The 20,524-nt window shown below is 35.6% G+C and overlaps 1 protein-coding gene across 1 annotated transcript in view; it reads left to right on the top strand.

Moving 5' to 3' along the window:
- SNTG1 (syntrophin gamma 1) overlaps window positions 1-20,524 on the top strand; it is a 732,034-nt gene that overhangs the window by 515,742 nt on the left and 195,768 nt on the right. The window contains exons 5-7 of the mRNA XM_055318336.1: window positions 7,987-8,044; window positions 8,836-8,879; window positions 8,973-9,014. Coding sequence (XP_055174311.1) covers window positions 7,987-8,044; window positions 8,836-8,879; window positions 8,973-9,014 — 144 coding nt within the window. The remainder of the gene's footprint in view (window positions 1-7,986; window positions 8,045-8,835; window positions 8,880-8,972; window positions 9,015-20,524) is intronic.

The following is a 20,524-nucleotide window of genomic DNA, read 5'->3' as shown; positions in this document are numbered from 1 at the left end:
CTTTCAGGCCCCTGTCACCATCACGCATAGTGGCAACTCCTTGGTTTTCTCGTGTGGTAGTCTGTGCTACAAAGTTGGTGAACAATGTCACAGAGAGGCTTCTTATATAACATGTAGTCTTATGATTGATTTATTAATGTACCCCAGTGGCTGTAGACTGTGGGCAGTGTGACATCCCTGAAGCTGCCAGTGTCCTTTAACCCTTGATGTCATGTGTCCATGTAAAATGTTCTTGTTCCCCAATGCTCTCCAGGCAGAGTCCCCTATAAAGGTGGTGAAATAAAAGTGAGCCTTTACCTCCTTTTATTTTCTCTACCTTATTGTTGAGACAATGTTAAAAGTTCTGGGACAAAATTGTGTGTATTAGTCACAGGTGGCTTAGAGGTTGGGGTGGTCATATGTCTGAGGTAGTGCACATTATGGAATGTATCCATCTCTAAATTTCCTGAAATTCTAAGGAAGAAGAGAAAAACATAAATGTATTAGATATAAATCTTTTAAAATATACTTTATGTCAATTTTAACTTATTTTCTTTTCAAACATTATTTCCCCTTTTATTATAGTTTTGTTTTATTCATCTTAAGAAAATTTTTGGTTTGCATTACTAGCACTTCTTATAAAGTCTGAGACTCTCTTTGAAAAGTCACAATTATTTTAAATCATATCCAAAGATACTAGACCCTCAATGTGGAACACAGTTACCCAAAAAAGAGCTTTGGCATCAATTACATTGATATTTAATATACAAATCAGATATATCTCCAGAGATAAATTATTTTTTTAGATTCCTAAAATTCCATTTTTTCATGAGTGCTTTTTTAAAGATTTATTTATTTGTTTTAAAGAAAGAGAGAGAGCATGAGTGGGGAGAGGGGCAGAGAGAGAGAGAGAGAAGCTCAAGCAGATTGCCTGCTGAGTATAGAACCCCACCCTGGGCTTCATCTCCTCACCCTGAGATCATGACTGAGCAGAAACCAAGAGTCAGTCACTTAACCAACTAAGCCACCCAGGTGCCCAATAACAAAAGTGTTTTACTGTGAAAAAGTAGAGACCAAAATTATCTGTATAACCATGTTAATCCTACATGACAGCAAAAAAAAAAAAAAAAAAAAAAACCCACAATGCAGAACCACGGATCTGTGGGCACTTGACAGACTTGTGCTAAACATTTGTCTTCAGCTCCTAAAAATGAAAGAGATTCTTTTTAACCTTTGAGGAGTGTCCGCATCCCTGGGTCCTGGCTTGTTCCTGCTTTGTTGTCCATGTTACAGTTATTTTCTCACTCCAGAGTAAATCGAGTAGGAGCAAATTGGTAACTGAGCCAGGGTGCAATGAGATGAAATTTGGAGGCATGGCATATACACCTTTATAGCTGGCCCTGCCCCATGTTGTCTTAAATGGCACTTCTCTACAAGCCTCTACTCCAGAACCTCAAAATAGAAATGATGCCCATACTTTCTGATCAGAAACTTAGTCATGAACCACTGCTAGGGTTTTATGCATTGTGCTCATTCCTGTGCTGTCTTCCAGAAATCCTTGCTCATTCAAGCTATTTTTGCCGTTGTGTTATTTTTTTTCATTGTGTTACTTTTTAGAACACTTATTGCATCTGCTATAACTTTGATCTTTTTTTGGCACTTTTTGCAATTCTCCCTGGCTTTTATAATTATTCAATCTTCCTCTATTTAAACATTCTTCAGAAGTCTTTGTGTGTTTTTTCCCTTATATCACTTTTTGTTTTTAGCACTCAATAAAATGTCAACCTCTTCTTTATATTTTTAAATATCCAAAAGATCATTCTCCAAAAACTGAACAAAAGGATCACTAACCCTTTCATTTATAATCACATAATCTTCTCTGTCCCCAGACTGAAAGTGTTTCTTTTCATGAAAATTTCAGAAATTAAAGAAGTAAAAACAATGAATCCTCGAAGTAGTAATTAGTAAAACTTAATTGTCAAGAGACCAAAAAGACAGTTTGCAAAGCAAGAGCGGTCAAACCAAAACATGGAACGAGGCTCAGGGTATATTGTTATAAAGCAATGTGTATGTGGGAGGGTAGGGACTGTTTATTCCTCACAGGGATTGGTTATAATATCACAATTTTCTTAAATGATAAGGAATTTTTTATTGGTTACCTCATATCAACCTTGGAAATAATTCAAGTTTTTCTTATGATTTCTAGAGGCATAAACAAGAAATGACTTGGGTCAGGCTAGCCTTGCAAAATAAGCTAACTGTAGCTTTGTTTGTATGACTCAGGTGGTTTTGTCTGATCAGAGAATTTTCAAAGCTGGTCTCCCTTTGTGTTTGATTTTTACACCTTGACGGTCTCAGATTCATCAGGCTAGCTAATGTATATTCTCACTGTTCCTACAGGACATTCCAATCTGCACCCTTGTCTAGTTTTCCAGAGTTCCTAAATTCCTATGGTCTTTTCTGTCCCAGCTTTTTAGTTCCAGCCCCCTTTCCCTCACACCTCACCAGGCTTCTGGCTTTCTGGTAGAACCTTTCGTTCAAGTGCTTATCCCTCTTGTGTGGACTATCTTGATACTTAACTGTTTCAAAAAATAAGTTAATGGTCTCCTACACCTACATTCCCCAATAATCACTGAAGTTTTGCATCATAGGTCCCAATATTCTTCTATTTTTGCCTCATTCTTATGAAAATCCACCATATGGATAATTACCTTAAAGTGAGTCACTATCTTATTTATCTTCCATATCTTTGAAAATACAATATTATACATTTGCATATTATTAAATCATACCTCTGGTGATTGTCAGTTAACAAATCACCTTTAGAGAAAGGGTGCCAATTATTATTACTGGAAAAGGTTCTATGGAGTTATTTTCCAACAGACAAGGCTATGTCATCTCTGTCCATTAAGGAAATATTTGTAATCAAAAGTGATTTTTTTTAAAGATTTATTTTTATTTATTTATGATAGACATAGAGAGCGAGAGAGAGAAAGGCAGAGGGTTCAGGTTCCACGCCAGGAGCCCAACGCGGGACTCAATTCCAGGACTCCAGGATTGCGCCCTGGGCCAAAGGCAGGCACGAAACCACTGCGCCACCCAGGGATCACCTCAAAAATGATTTTTATATGAAAGCTTTAACTTTGCAGCAATCAAGAATGAAATTATAATTATTATTAAAACCTTATCACTTATAAACAATATTGCAAGTATATATTAACTAACTGCTCTTTAAGTGACAGATGCTAAATGCTTTATATTCAGTTTCATTTGCCCTTTAGTATCCAGCAAAGTAGGTAACTATTGCTATCCCTCTATAGACAGTGCAGTCAAGTATTAAGAGGTTGAGTAATTTACTCATTGCTGTACTTGGCAGAGCTGGGCCTAACCTCACATAAAGCAAATGATGTAGTCCTTACTCTTAATAACTATGCTCTGTAGCTATAGAAACCAAACTAAATTATCTCTAAACTCTATACTTGGGAACACAAATAATGTTTCCTTTCTAAATTATCTACATTCTGGTTTATTCAAAACTAAACTAAAAGGATCAGTAAGTCCAGGATCAAGTAAGCAATTTAATATGAAGGAGTTGGTATTGATTGTATCAAATTTACCAAATAAAAATATATGTCTTCATAACAGCTATAATAAATTTCTACCTTTTAATTTATTAGTGGGTGATATAAGTATGCCCACATTTATATACATTTCTTCTCATTCTCTTCCCTGTTCTTTTTTTTTGATTCTCATTCTTCTGTTTCCACCAGAGACAATATGGACACATACCATTACATTTCTGCCAAAATCAAACTAAGTGATATTAGCAGGTAGGCATGGCACTCAAATAGAGCATATTTTCCCATGTCCTTTCAGATCATATTATTTTAGGTGTTTCTTCCATGCTTGTTCATTAGGCTCTTGACCTTAATTACTGTGCTGTTATTATCTGTTTACAAATATTTTCCTTGTTCTAAATAGATATATAATGGTGGGGTTTATGTATCTTTTCCCCCCAGAGGCTAGAATATAATTGATTAATTGATTAACCAGAATAATGACAATATTGGATCCAAAATATTTATTCGGTTAAGACTTCCAATGCTCTAAAAACATTCTGGGTTGGATTTGGCAGAATTTTAGTTATACTGGTAAATTCTTTCTATAGAGGCCTACTTAAAATGTATTAGATGGGAAGTTATATCCTGGTTCCTGTAAGACTAGTTTTAAACTTAATTTTGCATTGAATGGTAACTATTTTAATAATTTTTGGGATGCACCGTAGAATATTGCCTCACTTTCCCTAGTCTTGATTTTATACTGGAGCAACAAAGCTCAGTTAATTCATTTATTCTCTAAACCTGGAGCACAAGTCTGCACCCTGGCTGGTCTAAGGGTGAGTTGGGGCGAAGCCAGTAAAGGAAGGTCTGCCTCGACCTCCTGCTCTTTACAATCCAGTGGGAAAGTCGACATTGATCAAATTGTGAGGTAAATAAATGTAAATAATAACCTGGATCCAGTGTTACAGAAGTGAATTATATCAAGTAAGGAGACACTGATGAATGGGGTCCTTTAGCTGAAATTCTGAATTTGAGTAAGAGTTTACCGGGTTAACAGTAAAAGAAAAACAAAAAACAAAAACAAAAACATCCAGGCAGAAGGAATAGTGTATAATGCTGCCCTGTGGTGCTCAGAGTGACAAAGTTCCTGGATGAAGATGGAGAGAAGGCTGAAGTCACCAGACAGCCTGCTGAGGATTGGGGTTTTTTTTCCACCTGTAATAGGAAGCCTATCACCTGTTTTAAACAAGATGAGTTGCATTATGTGATTCTTGACTGGAGAACCTTACATTTACCCATTTAGGTACAGAACTAAATCTAATTAACTTTAGTAGAGCTGGACTGCTCTCACAATTCATCTAGTATATTAAGGTACAGTAAGTTTAAGTTCCAATTTTGTCTCCTGAAAATTTGCTAATTAATTAAATAAAGTAATTTTCTGCAGTTAGTTTAGGAATTCTTTCAAAGCCCCTAATGTCTGATTCAAAACAAAAACAAAACAAAACAAAACAACAACAACAAAAACAAAATAAAGAAACCACCTTTGGACTCAAACCATTCAAATATCAGGAGAAATTTTACATACAAAAAAAATGTTGAAAAAATAGGAGTTAGTTTTATCCTGTCCTTTAAACATAGTTCCAGCACTCTGGTCTTGAGGGAGGAGTTACTGAGTTGGCCTTCAGAAATTGCTATTTCAACAGTGTTTTTCTCTAGACAGATCCCAGGGAGAGTTTTCCCACTGTAGTACCATGGTAACTGGCATGAAAAGTCTGAGCACTAAGAAAATCTTTGGATAAGTAGTTAAAGGAGAGAAAACTGTGAAAAGTGAAAACAGCTGATGACAGCCATACAGACAAGAGTGACATAAACAACACTTTCTGTCCCAAAATATCTGAACCATATAATATCTGGATGAATTTGTTTCTTCTTTTTATGCCACCTAAAACTTCATTGGTGGATGATTCATCTCAGTTAACTAGTTCTTTCTTCTAAGAAATGGAGATGTATTCCTAAAATCCTTTTCAATTTCCAAATATCTCTAGAAACTAACTGTAACCATGGGCATTTAATTTCATTATACATTCTTAGCTTCTACTTAAAATCATTTTGCAATTTTTTTTAAGATTTTATTTATTTATTTGAGAGAGAAAGAGAGCATGAGCAGAGAGAGGGGCAGAGGGAGAGGAAGAGGGAGAGGGAGACACAAACTCCCTGCTGAGCAGGGAACCCAATGTTAGGCTTCATCCCAGGACCCTGAGATCATGACCTGAGCCAAAGGCAGATACTTAACTGACTGAGCCACCCAGGTACCCCTCATTCTGCAATGTGTTTTAAAGAATGGGGCTATCTTGGGCCTGGGAAAGCTTTTGACTTATATTTGACTTCATTTATTCTATTCACTCATTCATCAACAAACATTTCAAATATAAAAAAGAAACACATTATTCCATTCACTGAGTTTACACCAACATATGAAACAAACTACCAGAAAAATTTAATGCCCTATTGGAACTTGCATTCTAGATACGAGTGGTGGAAGGAGAATGAAAGCAAATAATAAGTATAAGAAATGAGTAGAGATAAGAGGAGATTGGAAGCTGATAAGTATAATGGTAAAGAAAGAATAGAACAGAAAAAGAGAATTGGGAACTTAAAACTCTAAGTAGTAAATATTCAGTCTTAGAATGGATTAGTGCTAAGATTATTTACTACCCTAATGCCATATTATTTTATTCATAAATCTTCATCAACAGACTTTATAGAATAATAGCTGACTTGTATTTATTGTGTGCTAAATAAGCACTCATTTCAATGATACTATCAGTCACAAATTACTATCTTTTGATTAGATGAGAAGTCATTTTAGAATTTGTGCTTGTTATGAACATGCTGACCGAAAGGCAAAGCAGAATTAGAAGCCATGTGGCTAAGGCCAGAGACCACAGAGCTAGTGAGGGTAGGTAGATGAATATTTTGTTGGTAGCAGTGTGTTTGAATTTCAATCTAAGATAGTTTTCAATATTTTATTTATCATGTCTCTAATATTCTAGAAGTGCAAAGGACTATTTGCCAAGAAAAAGTTGAATATTACTACTTTTCTCAAAAACTATTGATCACCTTATATTTAAATATAGTGATAATTCACCGTTAAAAATTGATATTCATGGAAAAAATACAGTTCTAAAATAACTTTTGTTATGAAGATAGAGAAACCCAGTGGAATTTTAGATTGTCTTTTCAACTATCCTATGTTAACAGTGCTATACTTCTTTTATGCATGACATTTTATTCTTTTTATTTTTATTTTTAATAATTTTTGAAAGATTTTATTTATGTGAGGGAAAGAGTGAGAAAGAGAGAGTGAAGATCATGGAGCGAGGGGTGCAGAGGGACAGGGAGAAGCAGACTCCCCCCTGAGCAGGGAGCCAAATGCAGAGCTCCATTACAGGATCCCAGGATCCTGACTTCAGCTAAAGGTAAACACAACAGACTAAGCCACCCAGAAACCCAGATGTTTTATTCTTTAATGCATTTATTTGATTTTTCAATTACTGTTTTCAAACCTCTCAACTCTACAATATCAAAAGAGAATTTTTATGCACTTATTTCAGCAATTTATTTTATTTGCTTCCATATGTTTCACTTACTTATTTTTCATTTTTTCATATCTCATTTGGTCAATTAGATTAAGAATTACTACAATGTTTTTGTCAGTTTATTTTATTCTGTTAATTATGTTGTATGTGCTTTCATACAAAGGAATCTAATTTTAATTAAAGATTTGTGGATGATTCCTTTTTCATCATGCACATGCACACTCTCATTTTTTTGTGCAAGTAAAGTTCACTTAGCATATCAAAGGATCTGTGCTTGGTCACCACCATAGAACAACTTTGCTAGTTAATGGAAATACAAAATTATCTGGTATTTAGGACTCTAAATAAGAATTTCTACAATGGACAGCATGCTACACATTGAAAAGAATGCCTATTTAAGGCATTTCCAATCTTTATTTAAAAACAAAAACTCTCAAAATCAACTGTTATTAATTACTAGATGCACAGTGAAATTCTAAACTGGTAGATACTTTTTTTTATTATTATTATTCATGAAAGACACAGAGAGATAGAGAGAGAGAGGCAGAGACACAGGCAGAGGGAGAAGCAGGCTCCATGCAGGGAGCCTGATGTGGGACTCAATCCTGGGACTCCAGGGTCATGCCCTGGGCTAAAGGCAGACGCTAAACCACTGAGCCACCCAAGGATCCCTGGTAGATAAGTTTTTTGGGAGCCCTATCTGCTGAGTGGAGAAATTCCATGAGTTTATTTAAATTATAGCTGGTGTCCATTAACATATTATTCATGGCATATATTGTTTCCTAATTAAAAGCTGTATTTTTATTTTTTGCAATTAAAAAGCACAATATATGATTTTCTCTTTTTAGGGGGGAGCAGAACATAATATTCCAGTTGTCATTTCAAAAATCTCCAAGGAGCAAAGAGGTAAAGTGTTAAGAGAATTACATGGTAACTATTCCTTTGTAAGCCATTCTTACTGAAGAATTGGTTAGTAAGAATTAGTATGTGATTGACTAGCTCCAGGATCCCCATGACCAGAGAGTAAGTGGCCAAGTCAGATTGCTGAGGCCATCCGTTTATTACTCCAGAGAAACGTTTCTCTCACAGGAAAGCATAGATGAAAGATGAGAGCATGTGACTATGTATAAATTAGGGACTGCATAGCTAATTAATTGTTTCATTAAACAAGCAAACATATAGACAAATTTAATGATAACAAATAAGGCAGTTCCTGAAACACACATTTTTTTTCATTTCTTATATGCAGTTTAACTTAATCTGCCATGATATTTCATCCAAAGATGTAAAACAACTGTTTCAATGACTGAAATCAGTAAGAAAATCTAATGTTTAAAAAGAAACTCAGAGTTGATCTCATAGCTGATGGATTAATGTCTAGATAGAAACTATCTCACAGATACTTTAATATTATAAGTACATGAGAAACTTTTGTAGTCCATCAAGAAGAGTAACAAGTTTTGGGCAACTGTAAGATTTGAAGTGAGCTGATTAAATGGAAATAGGTGTTCCAATATTTGGGCAGAATCATACAGTTGCTTTTGCATTCCTATTACTTGTGGATCTTTTAAGATGCTATCTGTATAAAACATTTAATATTTCCCTTGTATCAATTTTTATTTTACTTAATTATAAAACCCTTTCATCTGTATGAAGAAAATAGTCAATGCATAATCATTGCCTTTCTTCCTTCACAGCGGAACTTTCAGGACTGCTTTTTATAGGAGATGCAATTCTACAGGTATACATTTTACCCTTATTTTCTATGTGCAACCAAAACATAAATTCAATTCACAGTATTCCACATGAAACCATAATTTTCTTTTCACTGCAGATAAATGGAATCAATGTGAGAAAATGCAGACATGAAGAAGTGGTGAGTTTTCTTTACTTTTTCTTAATATCATAATTTTCCCCATGTGCAAATAAGGATCTACTGCATTGCTAAACACTGTTTAACTTACTCCTTAGGTAGATGTGACATTGGTCCAGTGTGCTAATCAGATTTTCAGATGATCTCTTCATTGGTGCCCGCATGTGTGTTTCATATTAGAAACAGGTCTGTGAGTAGTAAGTATCCAGGACAAAATGTAATTCAAAAAAATACTTTGGCAGGGATTAATAGAAGAACTGGAAAAAACATAATAAGCAACCCTCAATGTCCACTAAATATATCTCTAGGTGAAATACACCTCTAACTCCTTGCAAATGTTTAAAAGCATATAAATAATATGAGGTGCCTGGGGGGCTCAATTCATTAAACATCTACATTAAGTTCAGGTCATGATCCCAAAGTCTGGGATTGGAGCCCCATGTTGGGCTCCCTGTTCAGCAGGGAGTCTGCTTCCTCCTCTCCCTCTGCCACTCCCTCTGCTTGTGCTCTCTGTCTCTCAAATAAATAAAATCTGAAAAAAAATGAATAAAATCTTATACATAATAGAATTTTTGTTTGCAAAGTCTTACCCAGTAGCAGAGTCAACTGGAAGAGCATAGAAAGTATGTGTGTATGAAAGAGAGAGAGAGAGGAAGAAAGAAAGAAAGAGAAAGAGAAGAGAAAGAGAAAGAGAAAGAGAAAGAGAAAGAGAAAGAGAAAGAAAGAGAAGAAAGAGAAAGAAAGAGAAAGAGAAAGAGAAAAATTTAAAGGAGTTTAATCTCAAGGCATCCTGAATTAGCACGGGGCAGAATGGTCATCAATTTTTTGTTTTTGTGTTGTTGTGTTCTGTATGTATGTATGCATGTATGTATTTTTGGGTGTCGATAAATATGCAGATCTGAAGGCCCAGCCTCATATGTTCTGATTCAGTCAGTTTAGGTGGGCCCAGGAATTCAGATTTTAACAATCAGGTCCAAGTGGTTCCATTGTAGGTGGCCTATAAACCACACTTTGGGAGAAGCTGGAAAGTGGAAGGGCTTCTGATGGGGATGGTTAGAAGACATAAAACGTGGAACTAAAAGATTAGGACTGCATTAGGCATTTGGGAAACATTTGTCATGGTTGATTAAATAAGATTTAAAGAGCCTTCCGTGAATTTCTGTAGTGGCTCACATAAGAAGGGATAGAGGAGAAATTATGTCTAAAAGTTTATGTTCAAGGATTGCATTTGAATACATTGCTCCTCTGTTAAAAGCTATTTAGAGAAAACTATTCTGATACGTTTGTGTATTTCAATCCTCAGCAAGGCACCTGTGAAGTGTCTGTGAGAAACCACAGTTCCACAAGTAGTGATACAGGAGGGTTCTCAATCTTGCATGCTTGGACTAACTGATCCAGTTTGTTAGTATTCATCACTTGTTTTGTTCTTCTCCAAAATCTTACTTGGGTTACTGTGTTGCCACTCTGCGGTGAACATCCTATAAAATATGTGTTTCAGGCCTTGAGTTTACTACAAATATGTACAGAAAAATCAGTGTTTTTGAACAGGTTTTAGAAAAATGAGAGAACGGCACACAGCACTGCAGATTCGGTCACAGTCACAAATGTTAAAGATAGCCATGTAAGCAAAGATATTTTTAACTTTAGTCTTTTCTCAAAAACGTAAGTTGATTTTAAACTCATTGTACAGAAAGCAAAAATAAGTGCATTCTCTTTTAAAAGCACATGCTGTTAGATGGAGTTGTGTTAGCAGTTGGTCCTTCCGAGGCAGACAGCATGCTCACACAAGCTGTGCTGTAGTTTTGATTAGACAGATTAGTGTGGCATGAAAGATTAGCTTGTGCTAGTAATGCCACTTCCTTTTTTTTTTTTTTTTTTGTAATGCCACTTCCTAATGCTGTTCATTCTGCTTCAAAGGAAAGGAATTTAGGATTGTAATGCAAATTATATGTGGCTCTTCATGATACACTTATTTTTTCAAGAGGCTTAACATTATCAGCTTTGAATTATGGGCACTAATATTCTTAAATTCCAATCTTTCACTTTCCAACAGTGATTAGATGCTTTTGTCTTCATTGCTAATTACCTAAGCAACTAGACTGACTTGTACCTCAGTGGGGCTGAGATATTAATTAAATGTTTAAGAATGTACTTAAATGGGCAGGAAAAGGCACAACAAGCTTAGAGGATATAGATGGTTTTAAAATAGCATGCTGATGTATCACGTTCAGTATTCCAAATCAGTGATTCACACAGAGTTCCAAAGTCAGAAACAAATTGAGTAGGTCTGACAGTATGTTGTGGGTGCATGTAACTTTCCTCTAATTCATCTACATTACTCATTGACATTGCTAGAAATTTTGTATTTGGTCCCTGATTAGCTTCACTCTTAGCATGCCTTTCACAATATAGCTGCAACTTCTGTGTCAGAGTTACAAGGCTTACTCTATGTAGAAGGGGAATCCCACGGTATCTGCTATGGGTGCCCAATAGAACTGTTAAGGAATTATTTAGCCTAATGCCTAGAATTAGATTGCTGAAGCATTTGTGTCTGTGTGTTTCTCATGTTACTAGTGTGGACATAAAATAAGTCCATTCTGGGCTGCACTTGTACCATGCAAGGGATAAAGAAGATTGCTGAAGGGGAGAATCCTCCAAAGTTTCCTCATTAAGAAATACTAGCATGAGTGCCAAGTGTTGTTTGGCATGTGAGGCCTTGGGAAGGTAGCAGGGTACCCAGTTGAGAGGGCTTTCCCACTCACGGACAATTGTACACAAGTCCTAGCTGAACCATTTATTAACATTGTAATTTCAGACAAATAAGCTTACTTGTTCTGTCCCTCTCTTATTCATCTGTAAAAACAAATTATTAATTACCTGTATAAAGATCAAATTGTAGTAATGTATATGAAACTCCTAGCACAGAGCTGACAATTAAGACAAATTAGGTATTATTTTGTGCCATCAAATAATATTGCTTCACATTTGACACTCATCTCCCTGTTTAATCCCAGTGGTTACTACCTGTGTCAGTATTGGTCGGTGTCTTGTTGAGATCCATCTTGCCCCTTAGAGCTTCCATACACAGAAGGTCCTAATGCATGCCTGTCTGCACCTCAAGCTCCTTCTACCACACCCAGTTGGATACCCATGCCTGGAGGGACAGAGATATTTGAAAATGAGGGCTCCTTGTTCATTGTAGTAGGTGTTTCTTTTTGTTTTTGATGTGAATTGCGTTTTGTAGTCTATGACTTATACTCTGGAGATACCAAAAGTCCCTGATGTACCTTTTTTTTTTTTCAAGGAAACCTAGATCCATTACCACTGTTGATATTAAGATTGATTCTATTATTGTTCACCTTACCACTGAACCCTAGACACATTAAATTGATTGTCATCTATCTATGTATCATCTATCTATCTATCTATATCTATCTATCTATCTATCTATCTATCTATCTATCTATCTATTTTATTAACAGGTAAATTGATCATATCAAAATCTGAGTACCATCTATATGAAATACATTGAGATGGAAACTTTTTTGAGAAAGAATATACAAATAACTTTGTCTCTAAATTTATTGCTAGGAGGATGTCATTTCTGTGGAGTTTATTAAAAGACCATATAAAAATTATTAGGAAAGGTCATGTTGACTTATCCCAGTCTTCAAAATATAACAGTGGTCTATTTATGCTCACTAGAAATAAAAGGACATAAGATCTAGCTATAGTAGAAAAAAATGCATCTTGAGTCTATAATCAAGATAGAAATGAGACTCTATTAGTAGAATTGAAATTTCCATCTAATAAGACTTTCAAAATAGAATAACTCATCACTAGGCAAAGCCAAATGCATGGATAGAGGATTCCAGAGGTTTCCTTCTAAATTATTTCTGCTTTCATGTTTGAGATTTATGGGTTCTAAAAAGGAGGCTCATTTGCCTTTTGTTTTCATGGTTTTACTGATAGAAAATATTAGATAATTAGAAATGTAAATAATTATCTCGTTCCGAATTTTTAATTTTAAACCTAACTCTGAAAAGTTGTGTAATTCTTATAAAAGCAGAATGAATATCTCAAATTGTGCAAGTTAAAATGATACATGCATTCAATATAAACAAATTTTGATAAAACTAATATAAGATCTTATTTAATAGAATTGTAATTGTTCTGATATACTTAATTCAGAATTTCCATTGGAATAAGATGAATATTTTTTAAACTTAGATTAATCAGAAAATAACTTTAAAGGGTTTATATCCTATTATCTGAAAATAAAGCAGTAATTTACACATTGGAATAGCTTACGAGGTTTTGAGTTACCAAGGAACATATTTAGGATGTGATTTGGGAACACACATCATTTTACACCATGGCAAAAAAGATTGAAATGTCACAAGAGTTACAAATAATATTTTACCTAACTGCTAATAATTTTTAATTTGTTCTCAGTTTGGAAATGGGTTTTGAGGTCTAACTTATTAATGATTTCCTTAAGAATTCTAATCATGGTGGACTCTTTTTCTTTGAATTAACTACCACCAAGGAAAGCCATATGTGAAAGAATTACACTTTTAACATTTCCCGCTGATTTTAGAAATGTTTAATGCAAAGACAAAAAAATGCAAAATATTGTTTATGCTATGTTTGATTTTGGAAAGAAATAAAATACCAGGAATCTGCCTTGTCTACATATTTAGCTTTTTATTAGAACTGTTTGGAGTTCCTTCTCTGCTAAACCCACAGGTCTGTCTCTTCATTAGGTATAAATATAGATAGCACAGGCCACACTTTAATCAGATGCATGCACTTCACTCTTGGCTACTGAGTCTCATCAAATCCTTATTTGCTTTCTAATATAGCTCAAAGACCCAATTTTGCTGCTACGCTAATAATGAGACAAAGCCACCCCCGATAAACCAATTCCTTAGTGGGGGTCCCAGCCAATTTTTATCTAGAGGAATGGACATAGAGAATACATAGCAGCAGGCACGAGGAGACCTGTCATCCTAGGGGGCAAAGTGACTCTTGAGGGAGGAATAAACATGTTGATTGTCCCTCTTCATCTTCTGCAAAGACTCTGTAGTCATTACGACTCTCCAGGTTAGAACAATGAGGGTAGATGTGTGTTATAGAGCTCATACACTTTTCACAAAACTGACATTAATTTTCAAAATGATTAAAATCACCCAGGTGGAGGTACTGGGTGGTTCAGTCAGTTAAGTGTCTGCCTTCGGCTCAGGTCATGATCCCAGCGTCCCAGATTTGAAATACATCCATGTTAATATCTTTTTCAGCTAAAAAGTTCAATTACTTTAAAAGAACACATACTTTGTTAAACCTGTAGAACTATAGAAGGCAAATAGTGAACTCTGGTGGATCTAACTATGGGCCTTAGTTAATAATAATGTATCGATATGAGCTTATCAATTGTAACAAATTAATACACTGGTGTAGGATCTTAATAATAGAGGATACTCTGTGTGAGAGAAGATGGGGAGGGAACTTTTTGCATAATTTTTCTATAAACTTTAAAGCATTCTAATGCTTTTCTTTTCTAAAAAGTAAAGTCCAGGGATGCCTGGGTGGCTCAGTGGTTGAACATCTGCCTTTAGCTCAGAGAGTGATCCTGTAGTCCCAGGACTGCGTCCCCCATCGGGCTCCCTGCATGGAGCCTGCTTCTCCCTCTGCCTCTGTCTCTGCCTCGCTCTCTCTCTGTGTCTCTCATGAATAAATACATAAATAAATCTTTTTTAAAAAAAGTAAAGACCATTAAAATTGAATAAAAAGGAAAAAATCACCCCACACACATTTCTGTGCTTTCATGAGTGAATAGATATATGCCAAAATCATGGCATTTATAAATTAGGCATATACAAAAATCATGAAAATTGGGAAGTGATACTGAGAGTAGTCATAATTACTCAGATTAGTTTTTCTTTTTGGGGGTATCCATTACTCCTATGGACTTAGCCTGTGTCCCTGGAGAAAGCTTATTAGATTCAGGGAAAAAAACCCTGAAGAAAAATGTTTTGGAGAAAATGACTAAAATATCAGAGTGTGAGGAATTATGCCTTGCTGTCTCTAAGAAAATGTCTCTCAGAACACTCCCTACCACTATGTGATAAAGGAAGTGGTACCCAGTAGAAGCAGCCACTGTGTCCGGCAGAAGCAATAATGTCATCAGTGTCTGCCATAACGAAGAGAGTTTAACAGAAGTGAACAAAGAAGAAAGAAAGACGGAGCACTGGACAAATGGAAAGACTAATTTGTAAGCACATGGACACTCAGAATCATTAGGGGATAAATAATTTTTATTTATTTCTGCAATTTTAGGGGGGTAAAAAATAAATGAGTCTAGAGTTATGCATTCATCTATTACTCTCCAAGTGGGTAGTTCTTACCAAGGGCCTTCTGGAGTTCTATGTTCTGAAGTAATTCTGAGACATCTCAGGATGCTACAAGCTACTACTGAAGGTCATTGGGGCAATACCCATGATTCTCTGGATCAGAGATCCGAGAGTTAGAAAGGGAAAAACCCAAGATCTAGTTAAAGATCCAAATACCTGTGGTCACCTGGATAGGAAATGACTCTGGGTAATTTTAAAGCAGAAAGATATCCTATTATACATGTGTTTACTTTTAAGACATAAAACAGCTGCTATAGATACTATCACACCTTTACTCAATAGTTACAGTTTTATGTATATAAACAAACTCTTAAAAAACTTGCTCTGGTTCCTAGTTTGGGATATTGAAATGGCATAGAAAAAAAGTATATTTGACCCGTTTAGGATTATTTATCAAAAGACAAATCTGCTTTGGTCTGAATGTCTGTGTCTCCCCAGACTTCATATGTTGAAATTCTAATGCCAGTGTGATAGCATTGGGAAGTGATTAGGTCATGACTGTGGAGCCCTCGTGAACAGGATTAGTGTGACCTTATAAAAGAGGCCGAATGAACTACCTACCCACTTCCCTCATGTGAGAATATAAGAAGTCTACACCCCTGGAAAGGGCCTTTGCCTACCATATTGGCGCACTGATATCGGACTTCCAGTCTCCAGACTGCAAGAAATAAATTTCTTATGTTTGGAAGCTACCCAGTCTATGACACTTTGTTAGAGCAGGTGGAACAAACAAGGACATCTTCCCACGTGGTATATGTGCGATGTTAAGCAGAGATTTGGAGTTAAAGGAAATGTTTTTATTTTTCCCCTCCTGAAACTTTTTTTTTAAAGATTTTTATTTATTTATTCATGATAGACATGGGAGGGTGGGGTGCAGAGACACAGGCAGAGGGAGAAGCAGGCTCCATGCCTGGAGCCCGGTGCGGGCCTCGATCCGTGACTCCAGAATCACACTCTAGGCCAAAGGCAGGTGCCAAACCGCTGAGCCACCCAGGATCCCCTGAATCTCTTTTTAATGAAAATAAACAGAGTCATTGGTAACTTTTTTGAAAATGGAAAGCAGATTTTCATTCATGGAAACTATCCTAGGTGGTCTGACAAAGCTGAAACAAAAGCCAATGTTTAGCAAGCATTCACATAGCAGAACTGAGGAATCAGAGCGAAAAAGGGTGTTCAGCTAAAAACAGGAGTTGAATTAAAATTCACCAAGAGTGAGTATTTGGCTCCAGGCCTACCAGAAGGCATAGGGGAGGTTCAGCACTACGATAAAGTAAGATACGTGTTCTGAACAGCAAGTTTCTCTGCTTTTCTCCTTCTTTAACTCTTAGAACACTGGCATAGAGGTGGTGTTTGTTTTGTTTTGTTTTGTTTTGTTTTTACCACTAAGAGGGGAGGTGAAATTTACAGTGAAATTGACTTAAGAGAAACAACCCACCAATAATACATTTGGGCTCTTCTACTGCTGGCTGAGTTCCCACCAAAAACTCCACAGGAGAGCCCAATAGTGGAATGTGCTGTTTCATCTGAAAGTACTATTTGCGGGCTCACATAACTTCAATGAACGTTCATTCTTCTTAAAATCTCTAACAGAACATAAACCATTTCAGTTTTGTGTTTTAAGTGAATGGCCCATAGAGTTCTGAAATTGACATTAATTTACGTCAATTCATTTAAACAGATAAAGTTTAAATTCCTTGTTGCTAAGCCATTTCTATGTGGCCACACAATGATTCCAGATGCTCACTGACAAAATGCAGTTTTAGGAATTTGAGGGGCCTAATAGACTGGCACCAAATTATGTCTAGCAAATTGCCATTGATGTGTTTACCCTTTTCCTGGCAGTTCCTTAGGATTGAGTCCAAAACGCATGTGGTTTGGAGAGGAATGGGGATGGGAATGAAGTGTGAGTGTGACAGAGTGCATGGATGCAGAGAGATTTCCCAGAGTTGTTTCCTTATTTTTGTCATTCAGGTCAGGAAGGTCCTTAGTGACTCTGTTGGAAAAGAAGTAGGGTTTAAAGTAGAAAAGTAGACTAGAGAGATGTCCGAGATGACAAAAGAGAAAGACAATAAATTTATAATTTTGCTGAAGTTCATTCTTATATATTATCAGTAATATCCATATAACTAAGATGAGGACATGTATGTATCCCATAAAGTATATGCATCCTGTGCAATTTGATAATGGCTTTTAAAATTGTGTGTGTGGTATCTCCAACATTTTGTGCATGATAGAGTTCTTTGAAGACTGAAATTTGAAGTAATTGTCAGATAATAGAAGAGATGTATTTTTTCTTCATGCATTTAGCAACATATAAGGCAGATTATTTTTCCCTATTTATTGAATATATTACGTTTGAAGCATACACATCTATTTTCAAGTATTTGAAATTACCAGACACCCAAAGAAACCACTGGTTTCCCAAAGCAGTACAGCTGTGTTTCTCCCTGTGCAAACCAGTTACCAAGGAAATGCAGCACAGCTTACTCTGGTGGCCCCAAAAATGCTGCTAATGGTATCAGAGTGTTTATACTGTACTCAATGTGCATCACAGGGGAATGGCGTTTAAAATTTAGAATAACATATTTAAATGACTCACGCAATAGGCTGAAATGACAGTGTATGGCAGGAAACAGTGCAAGCGGTTGTAAAATATTTATTTCTTAGTTCTATGTTGTGTAAACATGTTATAATAATATGCATATACAAATATTTAGCAACTGTATGATGCAGCTGCAAATCTAATGTGGGTATGATAATGTTTAGCTTTGTTTTTCAGATTTTTTTAAAGATTTTATTTATTTATTCATGAGAGACAGAGAGAGAGAGAGAGGCAGAGACACAGGCAGAGGGAGAAGCAGGCTCCATGCAGGGAGCCCGATGTGGAAATCCATCCGGAGTCTCCAGGATCACCCCCTGGGCTGAAGGCAGCGCTAAACCGCTGAGCCACCAGGGCTGCCCTGTTTTTCAGATTTTAACAATTCATTTTGTGTGAGATAATTTTATGCATAATTTATGAAAATAAGGAAAAGCATTATGATTTCTCTTTTCCTTCAAGAATTTGACTTAAATCTAGAACACTACACTAAACATTCATATAACTATGGCTTTAATAAAAATTTAGAGTAAGTATGTGCATTAGATATTTCAATCTAATATGATTATAGAATATTATCATCCTCATGAGACTTTGTTTAAAATTTAAAACACTCTGAACTTTCTCAGATAAATGTGAAGATGCTCTGTATCTTACTATTCTGCCTCAAATATATTATAACCATGTATAAGAAATGTTACAGTATTTTTATTTGTAAAAGATGTCTTTTCTTTCCCTTCCCTCAAGATTTGAAATGATATACCTTATTAATATATAGTGACTGTGTTTTATAAATATACTCTCCATAGTTGAAAGAAGGTAGGGAGCCGTTCAAACACAAAGGTCTGATTTCAAGTTTCGGGGCCTTGGTAAACACTTGATTACATTTGGTTTGGTAATTGAAACTTTGCTCATATTTAACATATGAATGATGATGTCTGAGTCATGACCAGTGGCAAAACTGGTGGCAAAACTTCCAAGACCTCCACATTGTGAGGGCAAACATTGCACCAGTTTTTGTTTGTTCTTGTCATGTTAAGGAATGAGAAGAGTGTGCAAACTTCAATGATAGCCATATTATTAGCAGAATGGGTAGAAAAAAAATCCTGTGATACGTAATATGCTAAGTATATTTGGGTCTGAGTAATTTACGTATGATATTTACTTTTAAAAACCTTCCCTGTAGCATCTTTCCCCTTGTAATCTATTGTGAATACTTGTCTTCTCACTAGTTTGATAATCTGCTGAATTAAAGGCTTTGCTACCTTTATTTAATACTGCAGATTCTGTTTTATAAAATATGGTGTTTTGAATTTGATAGACACTCCATGTATGTGTGTTGCATTGATTTAAACTCTACACTAATTAACGCCAAGAGGAAAATATGCACAAGAAAGTAATTTAAACAAATGTAGTTTTTACTAATTTAGAGGGAAGTTACTTTCTCCATTTTATCCTGGCTCCTGATACCAGAGGGGCTGTGTCTTCTATCTATCTTCTTCTCAGAATTAGTTAGGGCAGTGAGGTTGTGCAGTGTAAATGGACTCTAGATATAAGGGGTATGTGGAAGCTGAGAGGTCGTGACTGTCATCTCAAAATCACTATGAGAGTCAAATATGTTTTTTAAATGATTACTTAAGATTTGCCATTAACCTCTTTGGAAAAAGGCCCAGTGAAAAAAAATAAGAGAACTCACTTATACATGTAATTTTACTTGTCAGTCTGTCCATATATTAGCTGATATATTTGAACAAGTCACCTAACTTAATGTTTTCAGATTCTCATTTGTAAAATGAAAAGTAAGAACTTTTGTCTTGCTTACTTCAGAGGCTTTATTTTACAAATCTAGGGCAGCAATGTAACTTGCATACTTGGTAAAACATTATTCATTTATATAACTGGATTATTAAATATACAACTGTTAAGACTTTCAGTAGAAATGAATTAACAAATCATAATAATTTTTAGTCAGATAATGTGGGCCAGTATTCAGTAGATACAATATTGTCATACTCAATTATTGCTGAGATTTTTGACAGTGTTGCATTAGATTGCATTGTCATCTCTGAAAACGTAGTATTTAAAGAACCATTGATGTGTGTATCAGGTCATTGGGAATGACAGTGATCTTCAGGACACGGATGGCTGGTGCCCCAGCTAGCCTGCAGCCACCTCTTAGCCTGCTCATCTAGTTTCGTTTCTGTATTTAATGAGATGCAATATTCAAGCTTACTATTCTTTGTGCTTTTCTCCAGCAAAAGAATGAAATGATGAATCTGAAAGCTGTTGTCTATTTGTTGGTCTTTTCAAATATATAAACCTTTGAAGTTTCCTTTTGAGATCTTTTGAAAGAATAATGTCAACTTAAATTAACAGGGGCCTTATGTGGGAGGTACTTATAGTAATTGCAACCAAAACAAACAGAGAAACAAAAGGAAAAAACAATTGTCTTCATATGTATTTGAAAGAAGTGACTAATTCAGCTGAATTTGAAGAACAGGCAA

This window comes from Nyctereutes procyonoides, unplaced genomic scaffold (genome assembly GCF_905146905.1).
Source record: "Nyctereutes procyonoides isolate TBG_1078 unplaced genomic scaffold, NYPRO_anot_genome, whole genome shotgun sequence".
Classification (NCBI taxonomy): domain Eukaryota; kingdom Metazoa; phylum Chordata; class Mammalia; order Carnivora; family Canidae; genus Nyctereutes; species Nyctereutes procyonoides.
The sequence above is the reverse complement of the archived record's forward strand: the minus strand, read 5'-3'. Positions and strand labels throughout refer to the sequence as shown.